General features: G+C 40.9%; 1 protein-coding gene across 1 annotated transcript; it reads right to left on the bottom strand.

The window, feature by feature from the left end:
- Positions 1-529: 529 nt before the first annotated feature.
- LOC131592276 (sulfotransferase 4A1) lies at positions 530-27,434 on the bottom strand. Its single transcript, XM_058863682.1, has 7 exons — positions 27,190-27,434; positions 10,844-10,974; positions 9,345-9,425; positions 9,114-9,240; positions 7,029-7,123; positions 5,499-5,637; positions 530-2,185 (listed from the first exon to the last, which is right to left on the bottom strand). The coding sequence occupies exons 1-7, from the start codon at positions 27,356-27,358 to the stop codon at positions 2,073-2,075; spliced, it is 855 nt and encodes a 284-aa protein (XP_058719665.1). The 5' UTR covers positions 27,359-27,434; the 3' UTR covers positions 530-2,072.

Here is a 27,434-nt window from a genome sequence, read left to right as displayed (position 1 = left end):
GTCTTGGTAACATTGGGCTGAGTCCTGGAAGTTCAAGTTGTTGAAAAGAAGATGGAGCTTAACTACCTCTGGATTTTTATAGAAAAACTCAAATCCTTTCAAGTACCAGAGATACAAAGGTAGAATTTCAGCACAGCTAATGTGGCCCGGCAGCTGGTGGCCCTCTGCACAGGCAGTGGCATATGGATGGACCTGGCTGTTAGAAATGTGCCTGTGGGACAGTCCTGGCTTTTGGGCATCAGCTGCAGCAAAGGAAAGTGGCTCTGAGAACCAGAGCAGGATTCCCTGGTGTCTTCAGAAATGTTAGGTTGTATTGCCCATACATCCTTGGGATTAAGCGATTTAAGTAGATTTTTTGTGCTAATGAAATTTTCTTCTGACTCTAATCTGCAGGAACTGAGGGGGAGTTTTGTCTTCCTCTGTAGCAAGAGGGAATTCTCCTTCTCCTGTGTTCCTGCAGTTTGTTTTAGTTTGTCTGCAAAGACCACCTGGCCTGAGTGGGAGGCCTAGAAAATGAGCAGCCACAATGCACAGAACACATCTTTTATTCAGTAAGCAAGCAAGCACAGAAGTATAATGTGTAGTGCTTAATATTCATACAGTACTAAAAATATAAAAATAGAAATAAAATTTCACTGAAAGCATTTTCACTCACAAATATACAGGGAAAAGTGCTGTCAAGCCACATCATGCTACACCACTTGCCAGTGCTGAACTGACAGTTTCCCAACAGAACTGAAACACTAAAAACTAGTCTTTCCTTACAGTTTTTGGTGAGCCTGAACATTTGACTAGCAAAAATGGGCCTCCTGCAGCTGAAAACCTAAAAAGCATGAATGTCATTACATAATAGAACAATAAAATAATTTGGGAGAGTTCTGTAGCGATAGTAGCCTGCTTCAGGCTGTTTGTGTAGAGATGAAAAAAAGATAAGAGAAATAAACTTGAATCCTGATTATAATCCAGATCAGTCATGGCTAACAATTCCTGGAACTTACTGTGCATGGATATTTGTGCAATACTCCCACCTGCTGGCATATCCATCCACTCTCCTCCTCGGATGCTGTAGTTCCCCTTGCCTGCTTTACACTGGTACAGATCTTCCCCTTAGGTCTGGTGGAGTCCAGGAGAACAACCCATAAACACTTCTAGGTTCCCTCACCTTTTAGTGGAACTAGAGCTTATCCAGCACTTTAATTTCTGGGGTTGCCCCTAAAGGGAGAAATTCACACAGCAAAGTGACATGGGTTGAAGACTGGTTCTTCAGGAAAGTCCCTGCACCAGATTCCTGGCTTTTAAGCCCCATTTTGAGGGAGTGACCTAGAACTAAGGGCTTAAGAATCATCTATCTGCTGTCCCTGTGCATGGAGCTGAACTGCCTGCATTAGGAAGCCAGCTCTGAGCTGTCTCCATAAAGGCATGGGTGGGATTTGGGATCAGGCTGACAGTCACAGCTGTAAATCAGAACAAGCCCTGTCTTGCAGAGTGTGCCAGTGCCTAGAACCTACTCAAATCACACAGATAAGGGTGTGCAGAACCTAATGTGAAACCCACTTGGATCGGTTCCTATTTTGGAATGGGATTTATTTATACTTGGTTATACCTGCTATAAAAATAAATATGACAATTAACCCCTGAGATCATTCTAGCATACCATTTTGGCCTGTTACTTGTTTCCCTCAGAAATAAATTTTTATTTGGTTTACAGATGTTTATTTAGGTTCTAGTGACAAGATTTTATAAAACACATTAAATAATCAATGTGGGGCTGAAAAGGTGTACATTCTAGTTGCATATATGATACATACCTTATACTTATATAATACATTCCATAGCAGCTGAATGTTCTAGTATTGTCTGGGAAGTTCTTGCATGTGGACAAAGGACTTAAATACTAGAAGATAAACAGCTGTTCAGGATCAAAGATAATTGCATCTGATATGGTTTACTTAGATTGTTTTTCTTTCTTTAAATTTTATTACACATAATAGCTACAATAGTTTGTCCAGCAAGTAATAAATGAATGCATAAAGCACTTTTAGCTATATCTGGATATCATATGCATGCATTTTTTATAAATAAAAATCAAATGTGAGGTCACATTTTCCCATCTTCTGTTTATAAACTAAATCAAATTTCTCATTCATTGAAACAGTGAAGATGTCTTTCCATAGCCCAACTCGTCCTGAAACACAGAAAGAACACAAGTCAGAGTGGATGTAACAGGATGCCAAATACCCACAGCCTAATTGTGCAGGGCACCAAGTATCAGCTGTGAGATTCAGATCAGTCTGGGTTTTCTCTGAAAGCTTAATGAGACCTAAGGCTGTTCATTGTCTCGCACAATTATTCTGGCACTACCCTTGCAAAGCCTTTAAATAAAACCATACATATCTTCAGCTGCACCAGCCCAGTGTTACACAGGAAGAATTCAGATTTTTCTGAGACTTTACTCTGGCCTTACTCAGAAATGAACACAGATTTTGGGTTGGGTGTTCACTTAAATGTGGATTTCTGCTTTCAGTGCAAGCACTGGCTGGTTAATAACTCCAACAGCTAACAACACATTTCAAAATCACAGTGCCTCTGGCACCCACTGCTTAGAGAACTATCCAAAAGGTAAAGGGAATGTGGGGTACAAAACTGACTGTTGGATTGTAATATTTTCACTGCTAATTTCTATTATTTTATGTCTAGAGATAAGTCCAACAGATGAATTTCCATTTCTCAACATGGAGAGCTTTGTTTGCTAAATACAAGTTTCTATATATGAAAGAGAACAAGTGCCATGCACTCAAGTTGTGCCTCCGACATTTTAATTTTGAACACAAGGAATAGGAAACTTTTGGGGAATGCAATATGGACAGTGAACACCTTCCTCATATGAATTAATCTATGGAACCCAACCAATAACATAATCTGTGACCCTGCTGAACCCTACCAGCCAAAGGCAGCAATTCCTTAACAACTGTTTTGATGCAGCACAAAATATTTAACTCAAAGTCACCCAGGGTTACTTGTGGCTGAATAAGCCCAAAGGAATAACTAGACTGAGAGGCTCAATTAGCTTCTCATTTATGCTGGAGATAAAGACAAAATCCAGACTTCTTCAGCTGAAATAAATGAAAGGAGAATTGGACCTCTGCTACCAGAGTTTAATCATAACAGCAAGAACAAAGCTACATGCAGGGAGCTTAATTATGCATTTGATGCATAAGAAGAATATCCATTTAATTCAATTACCATTGCTTTTATGAAGCAACTTTGTAGTTGAGACCAAACACAAAACTGTCTGAAACATCTACATATTATTTATTAATGTGATGGTATAGCATGTGTGGCAAAGACCATTTCATGAAATTGTGGCTTTTCTATAACTCCTGCAGGTGTGAAAGTGTCCTGGTTTCTTTTCAGGATCCGAAGACCAGAATAACCTGACACTGAAAATGCTGTTTATTATTTTCACCAAATTTCTCATGTATTTTTAAAAAAAAATAAATTAAGGAAATGTTACAATCATAAACATCTGATACTAACTTAAATTTTGCTCTGGCAACTATAACTGCAAAAACTGTAAAATCTACAGCATGAAACCTGTTCATGAAACCCTGTATTTCCCATACAATAATGATAATAAAATATGTTCTTCCTCTGCTTGGTAAAAAAAAAAAAAATTCTTCTATTTCTGAGTCTTCCTAAAAACATGTATGGACAAATGACAAGTTTTACAAATTACATACATACACTGTGGATTATTTGTCACAATTTTTTTTTTTTACCATATGACTTGATAGCTTGTCAAAAAGTCACCCACCTGGTTTATGATTTGAATCATGCAACTGCGTAAATTATGATGTGATAAGAGTCAAATACAAGTAACAAATCTAATCATTGTTCTGCTTTCACAGCAGTTCAGGGTTATCTTCAGAGTAAAGATCAATGTGCTAAAAGAAAAAAAAAAATGAAGAACTAAAATAAAGCAAAATAATAAAGTAAATGTAACTAATGACAAATTAAAAATTTTGAAACAAATTACAATCAGCTGTCATGTCATTTGCCACCATTATTTGTCACAGAAACAAACAGAGAAGGAACAAAGCACTTCTAATGAAGCTACATTCTGGAGTAACAAAATATTGTAAAAGCCAAAGACAGCAAAGAAAAGAAAATAAGGATATTTATACTAAAAAGCACACAGCGAACAAATGACGAAGTATCACATTAAGTGCATGTAGCTCCCTTCCTTCTCTATTACAACATTAATGCTTCTTTCTGAAACATTTGTAGACAGTAGATGCAAGAGGCTATATGTGGGCCAACAAGAACACAGCCCCGCTGTTTGTAAAGCTTTGCTCCCACATGAGCACCTTATCCAAGGACCTTGGGAGGTCCCAACAAAATGTGTGATAACTGAATAAATAACCACCTAGCACAGAATTAGTAGTCAAGAGGGACTGGTAATATTTGGCATTTTCATCAGAGATATGAAAATCATTATAAAAATTACAGCTGGTATAATTCGCAGATCACATGAAGACTGGCTGAAAGCGGTACTATGGAAAGGGCTCCTACACACAGAAATCTTAGATCAAAGTATTCCTGTCATAATCCCTGAGTAAGGGATAATAACATGCAAATCAATTCCTCTGAGAAACTTTGTAGTCATGATAAACATGTGCTTCATGTGTGATGCTGTATCATAAAGTGCTACCACAGCTATGGGTGGAAAACAAGGGAAAGTTCCAAATAGAACTGGATTAAATTAGTGTATGAAGTAATTTTATGTTTGGATAAGGGATAACATAGGAACTGACCATCTTGACCAGGTTCCCCCACTTTTAAAAGTGATGTAGAGCAGCACACAGAAGATAATTTGAGGGAGCTTAGGTTCACTCTTATGCTTCTCGAAAGCAACTGAAAGGACTTGATTTAGGACAAATGTATCAACAGATCACGTGGCACCTTCTGGTTCCTAGAGAAAGAATCTCACCAGAATAAACATCTGGAAGATAAACACATTTTAAACAGCTGAGGTAGGAAACAAAAATAAAAAGCTTATAAGGGAAGCTGTGATTCCTTGTAATTTTATTTCTTCCAGATGAGAAATGTCTGCTATTCTAGAAAACCTGATCTGCTTAAACCCCAGGGCTCAGGCCAGGATAAACCATATGAGATGGTGTGGGCTTTGGCAAGCCAAAGGTCAGAAGGAGCAGAGCAGAGTTTTCAGCACGAAGAGCTGAATCCATCGAAGCAAGACAAAGACTCCCTGACAGAGTGGTTTGAAATTACACTGTTAATCTTGGATTCTTCCACCCTTTTCAGTCACTTCCACCTAACCTGACTTCAAAACAACACAGCCCCCAGCTTGCGCCGACAGTCAGTTCCCTCCCATCCTTTAAATGGCAACATTTTGCCAACATCTAACACACACTGGGGGTTACTAAGTTGCTTCTTGCAAACTTCTCCAAGAAGCATTTTGCTGTGAGTTTTAAACATACCCCTGCCAACAGGAAGAGCCTCTGCATTACAGCACTGATCAATGAGTTGATGGCAGTGTTCCACCATGGATTCCAGCTGGGCTTTGTCATAAGAAACTCCTAAGAACCTCACCAGCTGCTCAACCATTGTTGCTAGGTCCTGTAAGAAAGCATTTAAAACCCAGGTTATTTCACAATATTTAAAATCACATTTTTAATGAGTTTCAATATTTCAAAGTAATTATATCCTGGTGAGTGTGAAAAATACAAGTTCAGAAGTTGTAGAAACACCATTTCCAATTTGCTGAAAAAAAAAAAAAGAAACACGTTCTGATTAATTGGGGTAACACAGGTTGGCAGCAAGCATGGCCATGTAACCTTCAGATGTTGGAACACGAAACAACTGAAAAGTAATTTTGTTGCTTCCCACTACAGAGAATACCCCACCCTTGACTGATCCCTTTGGAATACCAGTGCATTTCAGAGGACTTAAAAGTTACTTTGATTTTGACCTTAGTCAAGTAAATGACCAGAAATGTTAGGAGAGGCCTTCTCCCTTTGTCAGCTTCTGGGACTGCATTCATGTAGATGGAAGGATCTGGGGAGGTGGCCTCTGAAAACAACCATGAATTTACATCTCCAGAATTCCAGGGCTCCTCAGTATGAGTTGCAATGACAAAATATCAGGAAGCAGAAGAATGCTGTGATGCCACCAGCTGGTGAGCACAGCTAGGAATACATTAATTATTCAAAACTGTGGGATTGAAATAATTTTGACTAAACTTTACTTACTCTGATTATATCACACCTTCTTTTAGAATCCCACTCCATCAGAAGGCACAGTGAAGCTGCAATTATAATTTACCCAGCTTCATTGGATCTTGTCCTGATTTTTTCTTTTTACATGTTTAGAAACAGGAGCTGGGTTTTTTCTATGTTTGCATTAGTTTTCCAGTTAAATAAACATTCTGAAGTATTTTCACTAGCTCTCAAAAAGATATTACTGCCATAAGAAATATGCATTATTTCCACTAGATTTCTGATTTAAGTGGATTTATTAGCCAGCATACTGTAAGGACTCAATAATTATATCCACATTACGCTACATGATTATATCCTCATTGTTTTCAGATTTGTTTAGCAGAAAGCACTAAGAACAACCAAATAATCACAACAAATGCCAAATATATAGGACAAAATAGTGATAATGTATTTTTTCCCTCATTAATACAGTACATACAGCAAGACATTTCTTTTAAATGAATGCCCAGGGCTGAGTGTAGCAGGTACTGAACAATTTCACATCACTGCCTTCTCTGCAAGTAGTTCAGTGCCTATGGATGCAGGCAGATTCCCCAGTAAATTAATATGGATATGAAAGTGCCTAAAGTCCACTGAAGCTATGGAATTTTTAAAGCCAGAGCTTTAAAAATGGCATGAGTCATTAGGAAGCCCAAATGTGGACATAAGAATGTAATTTTGTGCTTTATGTATTTTTAAAACTAGGATGCTAAATGTGATTAAAACACCATTTTGCTACATCTAACCTACCTTATGCATGTCTTCATACTTGAGAAAAAGTACATTGGCATCCATGTGGTGTTCCCAAAACTCTTGCACATGTTCAAACCACGAACCATATCCTACTACAGAAACATTATGATTGGCATGAGGAAAATGAGCACTTTGGTTACTGAAAAGGAAAAAAAAGTTATTCAAAAAGGAAAAAAAAAATAAAAAAGGAAAAATGAAATAACTGGAGTGGTTCATAGCCCCAGGAAAGCAGTGTCTCATTTTTACCCATGTAATGGGGGACCTAACTCTCCCCCCAAATCTTTACTCATTTGTTTTCCAGTTCTCTGACTAAGTCCACATTTGCACTGATATCAGTCAATTTATGTGTCTCTACAGTTCAGACTGGTACTTGGTACTTACAATCTCAAGAATCTCTTTTGTTGCCAATATTGGAAGACAATCCCACGAGAAATGCATTCTGCATTTTTCTCTGTTACCAGTGACTAATTCCCACAAAGTACTTCACATAATCAATGTAGGAGTTAAGTAAATAAGGAGTTTTTCAATTCTTTCCAAATATTTTTTTAGTCAATTATATCTTTTCAGCAAAGCAGCTATAATTAAATTAAAAAAACAATTTTTTTAGGTTTGTATTTTGAGGCCACCTTTTCTCTTTGAAAAATAATTGTTTCATTCTGGTAGCTGGAATATTGATGTATTACCTTCACACATCCCTTTCTTATGGAATGGGAATAACAAAAATGGAGTCTTAGTGCCTTTATAAGAATTGAAAATTGGCCAATTGGCCAATTGGCCAAGCTGAATAAAACTGTTTTCCTATGAAACTGATCTCTTCGTTGACTGGACGAGTGGACAAAGAGATCAATTTTGAATTACCAGTATTCTGCTGAAACATAAACATTCAGCTAAATGCTAAATTTACTGTATTATGAACATCCCATTTGCACAATGATGGCCATAGAATATGCTGTGATGTTTTATTGGCTCTGGGAGGTTGTGATAAAGTCAGGTGGCTGCCACAAGATAAAGAGACAAATAACTTCTGGGATACTTACATGGAAAAGAGCGCCCAACCTTTCTATCTTAGAAGACCTTCTAATGTGTCTTTCTTATGTCTCTGGTCTAGAAGTTCCTGATCAGGGGCTACAGGCAAACATTCCATTCTCAGGGAATGCAAATGGAAAACTGAAGCTGGGCTGGAATGGGAGGAGAGCATTAATCCTGCTCAAGCTTGCAGGATAAGGAGCAGCAAAGGTTTTTTTAAGGCCTGTTAAATAACCTCCATTGGTAGGCTTTACTTTTTTCTTCCCTTTGGTATTACACAGCTCCTTCAGCATCAGCTCCCCTAAATTCCAGGTTTGCTGCTTGGGATCTAGAGGAGATCCTGCTCTCAGAGCTCAGGGTACCTGGTGAATTCTTAGTATAACATTAAGGTATCAGAGGAGATATTGCAAAGAAATAAAAGGAAGCAAGAATTTTTTTGCTTCTTTAGCTGAAGAGCGTGGGCAACCCCTTGGTATTCATTCTCCTCACAGAGCTACATTTTTCAGGCCACAGCAGCCTGCAGCTGCCTTCTCATGGGGTCTCACTCGAGCTCAGTGGTGAACTCCAGATCAGGCCCATGCAAACTAGAGAATTTTGTGTTAACTTGCAAGGTATGAACTTTGAGTTTTTGAAATTCTGAAATTTAAACATTAAAGGAATTACCAGGAAAATAACCCCAAACCTGAGGAGCAGAAACACTCCTGAGAAGTAGCTGATAGTGAGGAATAACTGAAATCGAATGATGCTGTGAGTATTCACCACTTTTTGGGCAGTACCTGGCAGTTTGCAAACTGAATTTTAGAAGAGTAGACCAGAGTTTTGCTCTAGTTCAGGTGGAAAACTGCTGAACCCAGGGGGTCAAATACTGTAAGGCAAATATTTACAAAAAGCACAGCTCATAGTTTGCATGGACAAATCTCAATCCCCGCAGTGCTATCTGTAGCAACTTCGTTGCTGTATATGCAAAACAAATGCACCTTTATCCAGTTCACTTCTGTACTTGCAGAAGGAACGTAGAGATGAAAATAAATGTGTGCAGAGAGAACAGCTCCTTACACTTGTCATTCATAAACCTTCTGCAGAACTCCTGAAACGTTCCTCTGTAGCTCATGGTCCTTAGGGAGCGGTGGAACTGGTAATAAGACACCACCAGGTCTTTGGGGTTTCGAGCCATGTATATTACCTGTGATGGGGGGAAAATCATCTTATTGAAAGCTTTTTCCTCATCCCAAAGCACTCACACAACTGCTGCCAGCAGAGTTAAAACAAACACGAGCTCATTTTCACCTTTGAGTTGCCGTTGTGGAGGTCTGAAGGCAAAAACCGATAGGGGAGGTGGCTTTTGATGAGTCGAGGGGAGGTCAGTTCCTAAAATAAAGCAGAGAGAATAGTTTCCTATTGAGCACTGCTTCAGGGCACATCCTGAGGTGTCCTGAACTGTCACACTTGAGGCCCTCTACTGCAGTGACTTCCATTCACAAATTCACTTCCTAAAATTAACAGAAGTTTGGGGACTCAAAATCGGGTCAGGGAGTTACATCTGGCTTTTAAATATCAAAAGGCTAGATAATGTTTTTGGGGTTTTGTAATTCTGGGTTTTTATCCCTTTTGTTTTCAAAGTACTTCCATTTGCAGGACCTTCTCAGAAAGAGAACGTAACAGTTGAAGATTCTTATCAAACTCACTTTATTTCCAGTGATGCCTCCACTAAAAATCCTTGAAAAATATTAGAAGCTCTGAAAACATAACCCCTAACTTCTTCCAAGTTTTACCTTTGCATTTTATTTTATACTTAGAATTTGGCCCAAAGGTTTATCTGAGTGTGCAAACATTTTTCAAATAATATTTTTTCTGTAATTTGATACAAAATTCTCATGACACACATCATGCTCTGCTATTAAAAATGGAATAAATCCATATTGAATCAAGCTGCTACCACATGGCATAGCTAAGAATGTGTAATCTCAAACTAAACCTCTTACTGTTGCCACCAGTTTTTTGCAGCAGGATAGCACTGAGGTCTCGCTGGATTAGGCATCACAGATGAAAAAGAAGAGCAATCTCTGACCTCTGAATACTCTCAGCTTGAAGTAGGCTGAGGCTGCAGTTGTCATTGACCACAAGCAGCTTAATTCTATCCCTGCCAGCTTCAGCTTGCTCAGTCCAAGCAGCACTGCAGCTGTTACAGGATGGTCCTGTATAGTTTTCCTAATAATTCCAAGATGTTTTTCTGTCAGAAGTGGTTGCAGCAAGGCCAGGATCACACTTAATGTGCCATGCAGCTGGACTTTAAGGGATTCTTAATAGCATGGAATTTCATGCAGGATTTTCCAGACCCTTCAGACTACACCCACAGTGCCTGTAGAGAGCCAGGATCTGTGGATCTAAAGATCAAGATGTCTAAATTCAGAGCAGTGGGAATACAGATGCATGGATATCTGCATTTTTAGTTACTCTTTAACAAATTCAGGGAAGGAATCACAGCAAATTTGCCTCATTTGGCCAGTTCCTGTCTACATAAGCAAGAGAGGCCTAGAACTTTGATTCAGAAAACCCACTGCCAAGATATTTAGGACATGGAGACACATTTAAAGTATTAAATAGAACACAATGAAACTTAATAAAAGCAATTTAAAATAACCTAATAACACTCTGAATCATTGCAACATTCTGAACAAGTCCAGTGACGAAAAGGAGAAAGACACAGGATGAAATTAAGTGATAAACATGGAACCAAGGAAAAAAACACCCAAATGCTGGAAGACTTTCTTTGCAGTAAATTGTACCTTGATGATGTCCAGACCGGGCTGAGGGTACTCTAGGACCGGGAGTTGCTCATCTATATTCATTAGTCCAATCTCATCTGGATCAGCTCCCTGACTCACTAGATACACCACTTCCTGCAGCAAGCCTGTGCCTGCATGAACCAAACAATGAAAGAGAACAGATTGTATTACAGTTCTTATCTAAACACAGCCATATGAAGGGAGACCTAAACATTTGTCCTCAACAATCTGCTGTGAGCTAAATCTATTACTACTGTTTTAATGTAGTATGTCAGCTCTCAGTTTTATTTTAAATACATGTAGGTCTTTCATGCAAAAGACCTGAGATTTTTTCCTTCACTAACAATTTAAATACACGTCTGTCTCCAAATCACTTAACATGTGAATTGCAATGCATTTAACAAAAGGTTTTACCTCTGTAAATGTTACCTTGGCAAAACACTACTATTTCCATTTTAGAAACTAAAAAAAAAGGTGAACACAGGTCATCCAAGTTCACAAAATGCACTAGTGGCTGTGCTGAGAGACCTTTATTCTAAATCTCAGGCAAGGCCCTTTTTACATGTGATTTGAGAGTCTATTTATGCCTCCAGGTTATGGAGTGGATTAAGCCCTAACACATCCACGCACAGTGAGTCAGTCACAAGCTTTAGAAGCCTCGATTATGTACCTCTCCCCACTCTGAGGACATTTACAATGCAACCATTAGATATCAGGGCACTTTGAAAAATTAATAGGTACTTCAATTACACCTTTGGACAGGGAAATTATTTCAAAGTGACTTTACCTTCAGGCAGGTAGGGAACCCTCAAAACAGAGATATTTGACAGAGAGTTACGAAGATAAAGGCTCTTGGTGAGATGGAGGAACATGTGGATGCTAAATGCAAAAGCAAGCAGGGAACAGAGCCTGTGTGAAACTCATTCTCATTCTGGCCTAAGAAAGCATAAGAAAGAATGCAAACAGTTCTTGGTAAAAGACAACAATCTTTACAGATGTTATTTAGGAAACAATCAAGGAGTTGTGTTCCACTTAACCAATGATGGTGGATGTGTAATAATCAATGAGAGTTTTACCTCTTGGACCTTCTAGAACATGTGTATAAAAGAAGATTAAGAATAATAAACTTTGCTCTCTTGGACAATGCAGCTAAGAGAGTCACGTCGTACTGCTTTGCCATTCCTAATACAGTGTGATAGGAACTGAATGGGGAGATATCACAGTGAGCCGGTGGAGGGACCCCACATTTTGGATGAGAAGTCCCAAGGATGTGGGACAGCCTGGAAACTGCAAAAGACAGACCTACTATTTAAGAGTTGTGAGCAGAAAGGGAAATGAGACCAGGATTTATTCACTCTCTTGTGTTGCCTAAACGAACAAGTAATGGTTCCAGAACTGGTTACAAAGCCCAAGCCTGCTCCTGCATCCCAGTCCTTGGAATGATGAGCTGTAGACTCTGACATCATGACCATTAGAACTTGAAAATAATTTGAGAGTTGCAAGTCACTTGTAACAGTCACTAGTTAATTCATTTTAACTAAAAAGATAATATACACAGGCACCTTTATACCAATTCTGTCTGTCTGTTGTTCCAACACCAAAAGAAACCCCTATTGTATCATTATTCTGGTTATTTTCTTAATCTGAGACACAAACAGTTAAGTGAGGCCAATGGTTGGAGCGAACACAGCCTGGATACAGTGTGAAAGAACACACACAGAATTGTTTTGGATAGCAAGCACTTTAAGATTCCACTGTTCCCCTACTGATTGATGGGTAAATTTAAAAGGTTTGAGACAGGGAAAAAAAAAAAAAAAAAAAGACACTTTTACATTATCATCACCCACAGAGACAGCTGTCACACACTTAATACGCACTTGTCCCCATGGCTGTTCACTCTACATTTTTAAGTTCAAGCATATATTGTATGCATTAAAATTAACATTCATACAGTACTTTAGTATCAGTCCTTGTGAGTCTGAATGAGCACAACCCTTGTTCTCATTAAATATTTATTCTGACCGGAAACACCCTGGTTCTCCATAATTTATTTCTGTATTTACAATTCCACCTGCAAAGAGAAATCCCATTACAGCAGCCCTATTTCCATGAAAGGAAAGGAAATCACTCTGTGGGGATACACAATAAACTATTTTTTCATTGCTCAGCTGCTCTCTAGGCAAAAAGCTGCCATCACTGTTGTGCCTCTGAATACAGAAGAGGCCACAGGGTTGAGGCAGAACCACACTGAAACTTCAAGAGAGCAGCATGTTCCCTACCAGCTCTTCACAAGGCCCACCAGAAAAGTTAAAAGTGACAGACAGGGAGCACAGTCCCCATGGCCTTACCTGGTTCTTCTCAAACCTGTGGCTGTGCACCAGGCTTGGCTTGACTGCCGTCAAATCCGCTGAGAACTGTGGAAGTGGGAAATGACATATTTCCCATTCAAAGTGGGGGTTTTGGAAGCTCAAAAGTCTCCATCTAAAAGTGTTTCCACCAAAACCAGTGACACACTGAAAGAGGAATGGTAGGACTATCCAGTAGGCTGGAATTTCTCCTCCCTACACCTGCAGCAGTATCACTGATTTCAACTTCCCTCACCCATGAAATCTGTGCTAGTTTTCTCTTTTGTCAGTCACTGTATTAGCCTGATTTTCTCCCACATTAGCACTCAAGCTACTGTACTTTGGAAATTCAGGATTTTAATCAAAATGAAAACTAGGGGATTAACTTTTGAGGGAACAGTGATTTTTTTTTTTTTTTTTTAACTTGTAACCATTAATTAATTATTATTTACCACACACACACACATTCCAAAAGCTCCAGGTAAAAAATTTATCATTGACCTGGTTTCCTGTTTAAGAGAACAAATTAAAGCATCATATGCTTATTTCTTTAAAAAGAAAAAAAACACAAAAAGCTTTTATATGTATTATTAGATATTGTATGACCTCCTCACATCTCTACTAGGACTAAAGCCAACTCAAATTAAATGTATCAGAGCTAAATGTTTGGTTTAGAAAGGATGACTTAACCTAGCAACAGGCAGCCCAAATTCCAGACCTGGCTGCTAGGGCAACATCTTCAATCCCAGGAACACCAGCTGGCTGAAAAGCCAAATAAAGTGGGATACTGGGATCCACAAGATGGAAAGCCCAAGCCTAGACCTGGGCAAGCAGAATTTATTAAAATGCCTTAGTATGATGGGATGTGAGTTTTCTGCTGCAGCCGCATCTGTGTGTAAAACATACAGAAATTTGCCATTTGACCCAGCTGACTTAGTGATCTCAGTGGAGATTTGCAAGAACCATCATTCTATGGATGGAAGGTAGAGTAAATTCCTGAAACTGAGATTATCAAAGGAGATTATGTGAATAACGCCAGCAATCCCAGTCTATCCCAAAACCTGGCCAGATCTAAATGTCTCAGAGACTTTTTTAGTAAAAGGGAAATTATGATACCTGTTGGACATAAGAAAAAGGTGAGGCAAGCTAAAGAAAAAAAGAAAGAAAATAGAAGTGTGCAGAGCTTCTCTCTGTACTTCCTAGATTTCTGGCCCTGCTGAGGCAATGGCTGTTGTGCATCTCTGGTATCTTCACTGCTTCCTCCCTGTGCTGCTGAACACATGTACATGTAAGTGCACACCTCACTTGGGATGGTACAGAAGGATAAACACAACAGGATAACACACTGAAAAACAGGATTAGCTGCCAGCCTTTGGACATGGGGCACAAAACGCCACATTAATAAGTTCCCAGCAATTTTACCCTGTCTTCTTTTATCTAGAGCATTTCATTCGAGAGGAAGACTGCTCACCCTACTACCTCTAAGGTCATATTGCTGAAACAGACATGGAATTCATGAACTTTTCCAAGTTCAGCTAAAATGAGGGCAGTCAGCATCTGAAGAACTTCAGTGCAAAGTTCCCAAGAAATGCTCTTCCTGACAAGCTCCTCTGCTCTGTCAATACAACGCCCCAGGAGAACACAGTGTTCCAGTTTATCACACAATATCTGGAATGAGAGGGGGTGAGAAACAGCTGTGAGAAGCTACTGCCTGCCAGAATCTGCAGGTCTTTAGGAGACCTTTTTAAATTATCTGTGAGTGTGCTGGTGGGGATGCACTGTGCTTTCCTGTGCTACCAATTGACACACAGAAATCAGGACTCATTAAAAATCCCACCACATCGCAGCAGCCCCTGTGAGGACAGGAACTCTGTGTCCTTTCCATGGCCAATGCCATGGCACTGCTCAGCAAGAATAAAGTCAGACCAGGGCCACTCTGCCTCTGCTCATCAGGAGCTGCTGCAGCAGCATCCAGGCATCAGAGAGACAGACACGACTTGGGAACACCACAGCTACTCCTTCTGGCTTCTGTGTGTTAGATGTCTTCCAGTGTCAAATTTAGTCACTGTAGAAGGGAGAAATATTCTCTAGTGCAGATATTCTCTGGCTTCCCTCAATTCTTTCTGGCTACTGGCACTCCTATGAAGTCATCAGACATCATAGATGTGTTCAAAGTGAAGTGGCAGATGTAACGCTGTAAGATTTCTGGTGAAATTTCGTTTCTCTATATTGCTTCTAAGGCAGTTTCTTTCAGTTTCTTCTCTCTTATCAGCTAAGACAGGACAAACCTGCAGCCCAAGGATGCAAAGGCCTTTGGTGTATTGCCTTTATTTGCCCCTTGTATGGAAACCACATGGAAAATTAAAATAAAGAAATACTAGCACTAGTAATCTAGCAATCCCAATTAACTGTATTTTGGTTGATCTGCCAGTGCTTGACCAAATTTTGGATAATCCAATGCAGCAGATCCATTATGATTCATAACTTTTTTATAGCATTGGTAGATGCAAGTGCTCATTAAAAGTGAGGGCTGCTAAAACTGCCAGACTGGTCTGTAAGTGCTGTACAGCTGAGCCTCACACCGTTGTTCTAATTGCCTGCTAGCTCGTTCCCCCTTGGCTAATTTCAATGCAAATCTGCAGGTCAGTATGACAGATTCTTCCCCACCCTAAAATACTGGAGGGAAAATTAGATTTTTCCATTAGAAGAAAAAACCACAAATTTCCAAAACATTAAATTATCTCCTCTTGAGGCTTCTAATACTGAAGTTCTCCTACACATTCAAATTCCACCTGGCTTAAGAATAGAGGTTTTTATTAACAACTAGGGTTTTAAATATAAAAATAACGTATATACCTTGATAGTTTCTAATTCTTCTATCTTCCTAAATGAGACTGGGGATTCAGAAAAAAGACTGAAATTGTGATGTTATATTGCCACACTATTTTTATTTTTTTTTGGACTGACCAATTAAATATTTATTAGAGGGCCCAAGGTTCAGAAAGGTCTGAATACTCGTCCTCTAAGACTAATGCCCCTCTTCTGTGGCCTAAATGCCACACAGTCAATACTGATCGGTCAAGGGAATCTGTGGGACACAAGGAGCCTGAATTCAGATTTTCTGAAAGTAAAGGGGACAACTTAAGTAAGACTGCATTTAAAAGAAGTGTTAAATACACAATTTCCAGCAACATTGAGTAAGCACAGAATGATTTTAGATCAATTCGATTTTTAGACTTCCTAATCCATTTATTTTTCTGCTTGCAGCTACCAGCTTTTAAACCAAAACCAACAGGCTAAATTCTGCAGATATGGGTCCATGAATTCTGAGTTGTGTTTTGAGTATGTTTTGCCAGAGGCTATAAACAGCACACTATGAAAACCTTATTCTATTTAGGAGGAAAACCTACTTTCTGTATGGTAAAAATGCTGTCACTGAACTGTTTACACACACGTATTATCCACAGAATTATTGCTGTTATGTCCAATACAGTATCCTAAAGCCCTGCTTTAATGAACTGGTTACAAAGCAGGGTTATTTTTGGCTAATGCATTAGTGCTATTTTTTTAAAAAGCTGCCTGAGTCGTGATTCTCCCTTACATTAGCACGCTAAGTACTCAATAGAGGACAGGAGGAGAAGTGCACATCGACCAGAAAGAGTCTGGGACTTGGCCCTGACAGCTGGGGCAGCCCCACTCCCACACAGTGAGGCAGGCAGCCACTATTGACCACACCAAACACCAGCTTGGAGAAAAACACTTCCTTTGGAGCATGCTGGGTCCTAAAACTGGAGCAACACTAGTAAATAAAACACACCAGGGCCTGTTCTCTGGGAGATTTCTGGCACAGCCAAACCCACACCCAGAGAGATTGATTCAGGGGAACAAGAGAGATTCATCTGTCACTTGCTAGCAGAGGTCTCTTGCTGAGGAGAGCTGGCAAATAGCCTCTCTTTTCTGTCCTTGTCAATAATCCACAACATCCTCAAGTGCTCTGCAGCAAGGGCTGGGTAACAGCTCTAAGAACTTTGAGTCAGGTCCTCAGATCTACTGTTAAAAACATCATCAGGCCACAAGTTTGCTTTCATTTGCCTTCTGGTTGAAGAGTCATGATCTGTCTTCAAGCTTGTCCTGACATCCATGACTTCATTATATCCAGGTGTCCTGGATTTTGTCACAGGTCCTTCACAGACAGCTTCTACTGGTTGGTTACAGACATCTCTTGGTACAAGATATTCAAAGGGAAATTGTTTTACTGTTCTCTTGAAGCTTTAGCTGGGCTGTCCATATCTGTGGATGCTCATCCTGTCTTGCACCAGGTATCATCCCTAATGGAGTAACTTCACACAAACTGCTCCAATCCACTTAAAATTAGATTGGCCAAATGAGCTGAAGGAGTTTCTACTTTTGTCATCAACTTATGTAGCAAATTTTGCATAGGACAAACCAGAATCATCCACCCAAAATACTACTCTGCGGGTTGCTTTTCTAGCAGGAATGATGAACAGCAGGCTAAGGGCACTAATATTCCTGCACTAGCACAGATACCTGTAAAAGCAGACATCTGCCCATATCCTTAGGTTCATTTTTCTTCCAGTTTCTACTCACCAACCAAACACCATGGTAAAAGTGAGCATGACATCCATTAGACTAAAACAAAAAACCGTAACATAGAACATGCAGGAACATAGAAATAACAGATAAACCTGCTTACTATGACAGAATGACATTTCTTTTCACCCTTCCCATACCTAGTCAAGGCTGAGCAGGTCTAAAGCCAACCCAGCACATTAAATTGTTACCTCAGTTGGAGCCTGCCCTCCTGCATCCTCTGGCAGTTCCATTCTCCCATCGTTTTAGAGCCCATATCAAAAAACATGCCAAAATTGCATAATACATTACCCCAGCAGGAGCTCACAAACTCCAGCTGAAAGTCTTCCCACTGTGCCTAATTTCCCTTAGTTTTCACACAGTGTACCGAGGACAACAATTCAGGAAAGAACTTTGCTGCAATGACAAGTCATTGGGTTTTAAAATCATGCTCAAGGACTTCATTACATCGAAAAGAACTGCACAGTTACCCTCAGCTCCATTGATTTCTAGGACAACTCTATCACTCTCTGTTCTGGTCTACAGTCATAATATGGTCTGTGAGTAAACGCAGAGCTTCACAGCAAGCTCTGCTGACTGAGGTAGGATCAGAAATCAGGAAACAACAGGGCACCTCTATTAGGCACTTTTGTTGAGGTACATCTCATAGCCTTGGCTGTGAGCATACTCCTCTCCCCAAATAATAATGTCAGAAGATGCCTGTCACTACACAAAATGCAATTCTCTGCCTCAGTTTCAAGCCCTTCCAGGGAAATTGTTAGGCAAAACCTGCCTGCACATTAGCATTTGCACATATCAGGTGGTCAAGTTTCAAGCAAACCAATAATATAATGTGAAACAGCTACAGGTACAGGTTATACAATAAAAAAAAACCCCAACACAACTTGTCCAGTCAGCTATTGCTTGTCTAAGGTCAGGGAGTAAAGCATTTTGTCCCACACAGAATCCCACTCACTAAGTAAAACCATTCTTCTCAAGGTACCTATGTCCCCACTCATTTAACTGGACTGCAGTTTTAAGCCAGCTACAGGCCTTTCCATTGCTGCTTTTCAGAGTCAAAAATGGAAAGAGATCTGTTTGGGAGTATAAAAGGGGATCAGTCAATCAATATCACCATGGGTTTGATGCCTAAAGATTTTATCTTTTTATACATTTTTCGTATATTTGTAGCTTTGTGGACCAATAATACATGGTTATATAGCTCCTGGTATTTTTCCTATCCTTTCTTTTAGATTTTAGAGTAATAACCTAATCTTCTAACACATTCGTGAAAGACTGGTTTTCAAGAAGACACAGTGCAAGGACATTTTGTTTTCCAACCAGAATCTGAGAAGACGCAACAAGAAATGGGGCACAGAAGCCCCTGGACCAGCTCTAATGTGGAACAACCTGAGGGGAAATTAACCAACTACTCTTCTAACTAACTCTCTTTTAAACAACTTAATCAACTTCTCCTAGCCAACTGCTCTTCTAATTGGACAATATTTGTTCAATATGATCATTTTTGAAACTTAGAAAAATTGTAGAAATCTGATACTGGGTGTGCCCGTAAACACGGGGGAACCATATAAAGACCTGCTTTTTTATCTTACCATTTTAATAGTGCAACAAGGTTTTTCCCTTTGATATCAGGCAAAAGATTTACAGTATTGCAGCAAAATGGTTGAAGAGAAGACACTTTTTCTGACAGAAAGCACTGGTAATCCCATAGAAGCACTGACACTGATCGTTACTAATGTGCATTTCAGCTCTGCATGTAGGGAACAAGCCAGCTTCAGCAGTGCCTACAGCTGTTCTGTGCTACTTTGGCAACCCTGATCAGCAGTAAACAGGCTTTTAACTGAATGGTTAATCTGTGTTTCTCATTGCCTTGCATCAGCAGGTGGGCAAGAGGCCAAAGGCACCCTGGGCTGTGCCAGCCGTGGTGTGGCAGCAGGGCCAGGGCAGTGAGTGGGGCCACACCTTAGATCCTGGGACAGCTTGGGAACCTCAGGACAAGATGGACTTTGAGGGGCTGGAGCGTGTCCAGAGCTGGGGAAGTGTTTGGAGCACCAGGAGGGGCTGAGGGAGGTGGGGAGGCTCAGCTGGGAGCAAAGGAGGCTCAGGGGGAACTTTCTGGCTCTGCACAACTCCCTGACAGGAGGCGACAGCCAGGGAGGTTAGGCTCTTCTGCCATGGTTCAAGCAAAAGAATGAGAGGAAATGCTTCATTCAATTTCAGACCTGCAATTTACTAGTTTCTCTGCAAAAATATATATGGTAGGTGTTTGCCCATAAAAACTGTTTATGCTCATATATGAAAAATTCTGGTAGAGAAGAAACACATCCAGTGGAAAATATAGACAAAAAGATCGTATGATTTATCCCAGGTCACAGAATCTGCAACACCAAAGTCACATTTCATGCCCAGTGTCCTGAAGCTTGCATCACTTCTAAAGCAGTATTTCTGGGACAAAACAGGGTCTAGTTCCTTCCCCTCAGCATGGGGTGTATGAGTCCCTAATGTACACAACAAGAGAAAAGCCCTCATTTAATAAGACGGCATAATAAGAATAAAAAATGAAGCGTTCTCCTTCCTTTCATTAATATCTTCACTGTGACAAATGAACATTAACATGAAATGAGAATGACTGGCTGGTGGGTTTGGCTGATAAACATAATATTCTAATTCTTTAGTCCTTGAGGTCATTGTAATTTAATACAGTCAATAATGATCTCATATGCTCAGAATACACTTTTTACCCAGGGTAAAACCGTTTTGGTTTTGGTTTTTTTTCCTATGCCTGTTTACAGAGGAAAAAACAAGTTGATTTTTGTGCTACTTAACGGCGGGGAAGCAATTATGCTACATTTGCAAAAGACCCAGCAAAACCTATTAGATAACTGGAGAATTCTTTCTCTTCTGAACCATTTGTTCTGCCTCTAGTAACATCCCTTCACTGGTTTGATAAAAGGGTCATGACAGAAGCACTGATACCTAGCTAATAAAAGGAGTTTCCCTTAACCACAGATCTTTTATTTCAAGTTTGAAGCATACAAGGACCTATTCAATTCTATTCACATTGAAATCAAGTCAAATGCATCAGTGGCAAACTTAACATTGTTTTCAATTACTTTTTTTTTTTATAGTTTTATTTATAATTTCTTTGCCTAGCAGCATTTAAGAGTGAGTCAATATCTGAAGGTATTTTGAGGTATATATAAATAAAAAGATAGACCCATTTCAGGACTCACAAAGCACAGGAACCCAGTGGCTCTAACCCCCAGAAATATTAATCTACAGGAGTCACTTTCTGCACCTGAATGGTCCTCAATGGAGTGAGTTTACGCTGCGGAGTATTTACTCTTCTCAGTAGTGGAAGGAACATGATTTCAGTCATCAAGAGCATGTAATCAGATTCAAATATAGATCCTGTCCACCAGTCCCTAAAGAGACAGCTCACAAAGCATATCTCTATCACACAATGCATTTTGCTGTTCCCTTCCTGCTTGAAAAAGAATTCCATTCATTCTGGCCAGCTGGTATGGGAATTGATGCACATTCCTCTGTCATTGAAACAAAAAAATATCTGTGCTTTATACATTACTTAAAGAAACCAAGTAACTGTGATGTTACTGTCAAGAGAGAAAAGGTTACATGCTCTATTCTGATTTTAAAGATATCAACTCATTCATCCAGATTCATGAAGCTAACAGAGGTTTCTCATCATTCCATGTCACAGAGCATAATATTGCTTCAAAAAACAGAGGTGAAAGGAAAAGAATCCCAAATGTATTTTGTGTAAAAATTTGATTTTTAAGCCAACTTCATGATTTCTCGAGGCGTGCTTCTGGGCCAGTTACATTTGCATTAATTCTTTAAATGAAAGTGGTTAAAGCCCAAGGCAACAAAATTCTGCAGAGGTTATAGCACTATAAATCCAGCACAGCAGAATCTGGCTCTTTTGCCACTGCAAAGCTGTTGTTATAAAATAATGTCAACAAAACTGCTGGGAGGAGTTCCATATGAGAACACTGGAAATTAAGGCAAGTCAACTAATTTAACACACATGGATGCTTTTGTCCCCTGAGGAGTCTTTGCTACAAAGGCCACTCAGACCTTCCACTAGGAGGGAAACCTCTGCAATTCACCACAGCTGCCACACGTCCCTCTGCCAGCTCCCAGACAAATCTTCCACGGCTCAGGAACATCTTTGGGCAACTTTTCAGCCTGATTTTCCTCTCAGTTACGACTGTGCAAATCAGGACTGACTGTCAGCAGTGTTTGACCTGTGCACATCTGGGTATCTGCAGCCAGGTGAACTTAGTCAAGCAATAATACTCTGTATATTGAATAATAAGACTGTTACTGTGAAGTACAGTAATACCAATCTCACCTGTAAATATAACCTCATTGCAAGGAGATTTTTACAGTCTGTGGAATACATGAAAAATGGGATTGAACAAGATAAACAAAGCAAGATTTTGATATGCTTACTTGATACATTTTCTTTGTAATGTATTTCTTTACTCAAGGTTTTGCCAATCTGTTTTAGAACATGGTCCCACAAACAGCTTAGGTTCATTGGAAGGGAAAGAAGCAAGATGCCAAAGACAAGAAATTTTTAAACCAACTTCATAGCCAAACAAATAGCGTGTATGTCTACACCTCCAATGGCTCGAGCCTCTCTTTGCCTTAAGTGTAGCAACTTTTGAGTGCTGAGTCTAATCAAAGAATCTTTTAGATGTTGATGAGCTGAAGTCTATTACTTTTACTGGGGAATCAGACAAACAGGAAAACTACTGTTTATATTGTACCCTCTGTATCCCACAGTTTAACAGTTGTCCCTGTCATAGTTGTTTGACAGTTGTTCAATGCATTGACCATTACAGAATGGTCAATAAATCAAACAACTCTTTCACCATAACAGAAGGAAACCCCAAAGCACACAGAGTCCCTCCCCACAGGGATTATGGGATGAGGGAAATGAGCCATGGAAGAATGCAGAGAGACTGTAAGAAAGAGCAAGGACAGAGCTCCTCCATGAGCCAGGGAAGGGACTGGCACAACCTGGTGACCCAGCAAGAGGAAGTGTTGGATTCAGGAGTGCTAGAAATAAGAGGATAAAAGAGGCGTGCACACAGTGGGAGAGGCACTCAGAACAGAAGGAGAATGGAGAACACAGCCAGAGGCATGACCTGTACACACAGAACCTCTCAAACAAATGATGAAATAGACAACTCAGACTGACTTTCCCTGGTTCGATTCACCTAACACCAGATGTGAGTGTGAAAGAATTCCAAAGAGGAGAACTCAGTAAATATACACGCATGAAAGCTGTTCTTGGAATGACCCACAAGCTCACTACTGGTACTTCATTAAGGCAAAGGTCTAGAGCCATCATACTTCTTAACAGCCAAAGCATAGTTACAAAAATCCAGTGCTACAAGGGAAATTGAGAATCTATAAAAGGACACGCCCAGACAGGTATGGCCATACAGTAAGGCCAACAGCACTTGCTCTTTTGACCCATTGTCTGGCACCAAATGCAAGTTCTCATGAACTGCCTGGACTTGAAGCCAGTATTTCCTCAACAATTGACACCTTTCCACACAGAACCCCAAAAAAATTATTTGGCAAAATAATCACCATGGGAGAGAGAGCTTCATTTTAATGTAAACAGCTCGCTTTCTCAAATTACCAGTTTTGCAAAATGCAGGAATTTGTGGGTTTTGACTGAAGAATGCAAAGTACACATTCATGTAGAACACACACAAGATGATATTAAGGGAGCGCACCACTGTGCACCACTTCTGAGTAAACACATGGACAGATCATGCCCAGTCAGGATGACACTGTAAGACACAATAAAACACTGGGTGAACCTGAACTAAACACTACACTTCAGGGACTGATCTAATTCCACTGAAATCATTGATATTAACAAACAGCTAACGTGGTTCTTAGCACGGTGACCGAGGGAATACCATGAAAAAAATTTGCTTCTCCATTAATTCTGTAGCTTAAGTTCAAAGATGAAAATTTCAATTTTCAGGTAGGGTACAGGAAATCCACAGGATGAGAGGGTTCAATGCAAGTTGTGACAGACGCACAGTGCTCCCTATAAATAGTGCATCTGTATCAATGGCATTCTGGATCACGTTTTCTCCTGCTAATATGTGTCCCACTCAGCCTGCTCACTCTACACTACAAAGTTACATGGGAGATGAAACTTTTGACTTCATTTCTTCAGTAGCACACCTGATTTTAAATTATGTGTCACAACAAGAAAGGTTTTCTATAATTACAGTATTCCCATATCTGCAAACATAGACACACATTCATATATCTGAGTCTCTGGGTTTTAGGCATAAAGTTTCTCATAGTCCAAAAGCTCCTGAAAGCTGTTACCATTGATTGGGCACAGGTGTTAAGAATAATTAAAGATATAAGGGATACCATTATTCAGCCATCCGTCAGTGGAAATCACATTAAAGCAGAGTCACTTTCCATTAGGCTTATTACATTACTGCCAGTAAGCCCACTGGTACATTTCATTTTCTACCATTATTGGAACAGTTTCTTCCTGGGTCACTCCCAATTTACCAATAACTGTAAAGCACCACCTCCATTTCACGTTTGGAGCTGCATTGTCTATTCCTGCAGTGTACAGTGTCTTCCAAATGGCTTCCAGACCACTTCACCAGTCCCTGGGACAGCTGAAGCAGTCCTGGCCCTATGAGCCACTTGTGGATTTTCCTTGCCAGGTAAGCCACCACATGGTCAACAGCTACTGCTGGAGCTTTCTGCTTGTAGCCATAGGCTCTGGCCTCTCACACATCCAGCACACAGACTTGTTTGGGTATTTCCGCAGTTTGAGCAGGTGGAGAGCTGCTGCTACACTGAACAAAGCTGATTTTCTTAGGAACAAGAAAAAAGTTTTCTGTGGGACCTCTTTGATATTGGTGCATTTTTCTTTCTTGAAGTATTGTTCAAACATGATATTCACTAGGTAAGTGGTCCCAGCTGTGTTCTACCTCTAAATATTACCAGAACAAGCTGAACCTTTTCACCCCAAATAATTCCATTTTGTGCATGAAATCTGTTTTGTGAGCCTGTGTTTTTACATTATATTTCATTTTCATAATGAAAATTCTGTTTGGGTCCAGTAAACAGCAAAATCTTTGTCAACACTATAGAGAGGCAGAAAGATGAAGTTCTAGTTAGGGTAACGGGCTTCTGGATTTAATCCCTGGCTCTGCTGTAGACTTTCTGCATGACCTTGGCTATATCAGAGGGAACCGTCCTAGGGAAGCCCAGTTTCTGCTGCCATGCCTGTCCCTAGCCAGCAGCCCCTCTGAAGTCCTAAATAAGCCATAAGTCACAGAGGAGCAGCTGAAAAAACAAGCTTCCAAGGGTTTTGGTAGAGTTTGGGCTACAAGAAGGTGGAGCTTGAAGATGCTATTATTGTCCAGAGCCTGTTCCTTAAACAAGGACATCAGATTACTCACCACCCAAGCACTCTCTTTCCTGGCCAATAAAATCCTATTTTGATCTCAAGGCTGCTCCTCCAGTTAATCCACACAATACTGCACCTTCAGTTTCAGTGCCTCATTTCTCACCCATCTTATCCTTCTCCCAGTGACTGCCAGTAAATCCTCTTGTATCATCTCCATTTTTGGAGAGGGCAGTTCCCTGCCACTGGGGCCCCCAAAGATCTAATATTATGTTGCTATTTGCACAAAACAGCAAATTAAATATGATTATGCAAGCTGGCTTTCCACAGCCAACTGTCTAGCCATCAAAATTAAGCTATAGCCAGCTATTAATGATACTGTGGCTAGCTGGCTGAGATTGGCTTAACAGGATGCCCTACAAAACTGGGGTGCAATTCTAACACAGAAACATTGTAGCCTCAGATTCTCAAAACTGAAATCCTAAACCATAAAGAATTTAATGGTGCTGGTGTTGCATGCTATAAATCTTGAAGAAGATAGTTAAAAAGACCAATTTAAATGTAGCTGTCTACTCCTAATCCTAGTATTTTGAGAGCCATCCATCTACATATTTTCCCTTATCTAATGTGTTATCTGTCAAGCTCTTGCCAAACTTTAAGAGCATAGTTAGTAACAAAATATCAAAAAATATAAAGACAAATGCTTGAAACTGCTTGAGAAATGATAAAAGCATAATAGATGCTACACGGTAGAAATATGCAAGCTTGAAACAGCACACCAGGAAACTGAAAAGCATTAGCCATTCACACAACAAACAATGAAGTAAGTCAGAAGCCTACAATACCAAAACATCGTTTTACAAGGACAGGTACAGAGCTGACATCTGTTATCTCCAGTGGACTTTGGATTTCCTAGAAAGAGATCATCTCATTGTGAAGAAAAAAGTCACTCAAGAATGAACTTACAAAAGAGTTTATCTGATTTTATCAGGTGGGCTATAACGCTCCCATATTGTCTATCTCTTCTCTTTGCAGGCAGCACTATATCCATGATAATTCTCTTTAAATATTTTTGCTTGGAAACAGAGAGGATAAGAAATCAATATATACGGCATTGCAAGCAGACACACAAACGGTGTGCAACAGCCAAAGGATGCATTTACTGGACAAAACATTCACTTGTACTGCAAACAGGAGGCCTTTCTGGTGATTCAGACAGTGCAGAGAGAACGTACTAGGAGCACATGTTCTGCCAGAGCGATCTGGGCAGCCGCCTCGGGAGTGCAGCACGGAGAGAAGGCTGTGGAGCAAACACCAAACCTGTGCACCACAGCAGACATTCGCATTGATGCCAGAGACCTTCCCTGTTCGACATCTCTGCTGAGCGAGATTTCCCCTGCCCGGAGCAGCATCGTCGTACTCCAGCGGTTCGGGATCACCCAGGCGGGGTCACCGGGGCAGCGCTGGGCGCCGGCGTGTACCCACCTTCCGTGGGTCCCCCACAGCACCCCCGAACCCCTTCGTGCCCGGGACAGGCTCTCAACTCTGCAGAGCTGCGGGAGCTGCCGGGCGCAGAGCACCACACCCGGCCCCAGGGCACCATCCCCGGATACAGACACAATCTCTGGATACAGGACACTCTATCCCCGGCCCCAGGGCTCCATCCCCGGATACAGGGTACTATCCTTGGACACAGGGCACTGCACCATCCCCGGCCCCGGCGCTCCATCCCTGGACAGAGGGTACCATTCTTTGATACAGGCACCATGCCTGGGCACACCCGTGGCGGAGAACGGGCTCAGGCCTTGCCCCCACATCCCGAGGGGCGGCCGGGGCACCTCCAGCCCCCGCTCCCTGCCCCGGCTGCCCTGCGAGCGGGGGAGAGGAGGAGGACGACGACGAGGAGGAGGAGGAGCCGCCCCACCAGCCGCGGCAGCCCCGGCCCGCCCGCCTACCTGATTTGGGATAGGTGACAATCCAGACGTCGCTGTCCCTCACCGGGAAATTGGCGATCTCCTCCATCTTCCCGCGGCAGAAGGGCGGCAGCCGCACCCCATTGTACTCGAAGTACTTGCTCTCGAACTCGCAGGGAGTGCTGGGGGTCTCGGCCTCGCTCTCCGCCATCCTCTTCCCTGTGGGCCGCGGGGGAGGCCGAGGTGCGCGGGCCGCGGGCGCTCCGGCGGCAGGGAGGGAGGGAGGA

The sequence above is a fragment of the Poecile atricapillus genome, chromosome W, assembly GCF_030490865.1.
Source record: "Poecile atricapillus isolate bPoeAtr1 chromosome W, bPoeAtr1.hap1, whole genome shotgun sequence".
In the NCBI taxonomy this organism is placed as follows: domain Eukaryota; kingdom Metazoa; phylum Chordata; class Aves; order Passeriformes; family Paridae; genus Poecile; species Poecile atricapillus.
Note: the sequence above shows the minus strand (reverse complement) of the source record. Positions and strands in the feature narration are given on the sequence as shown.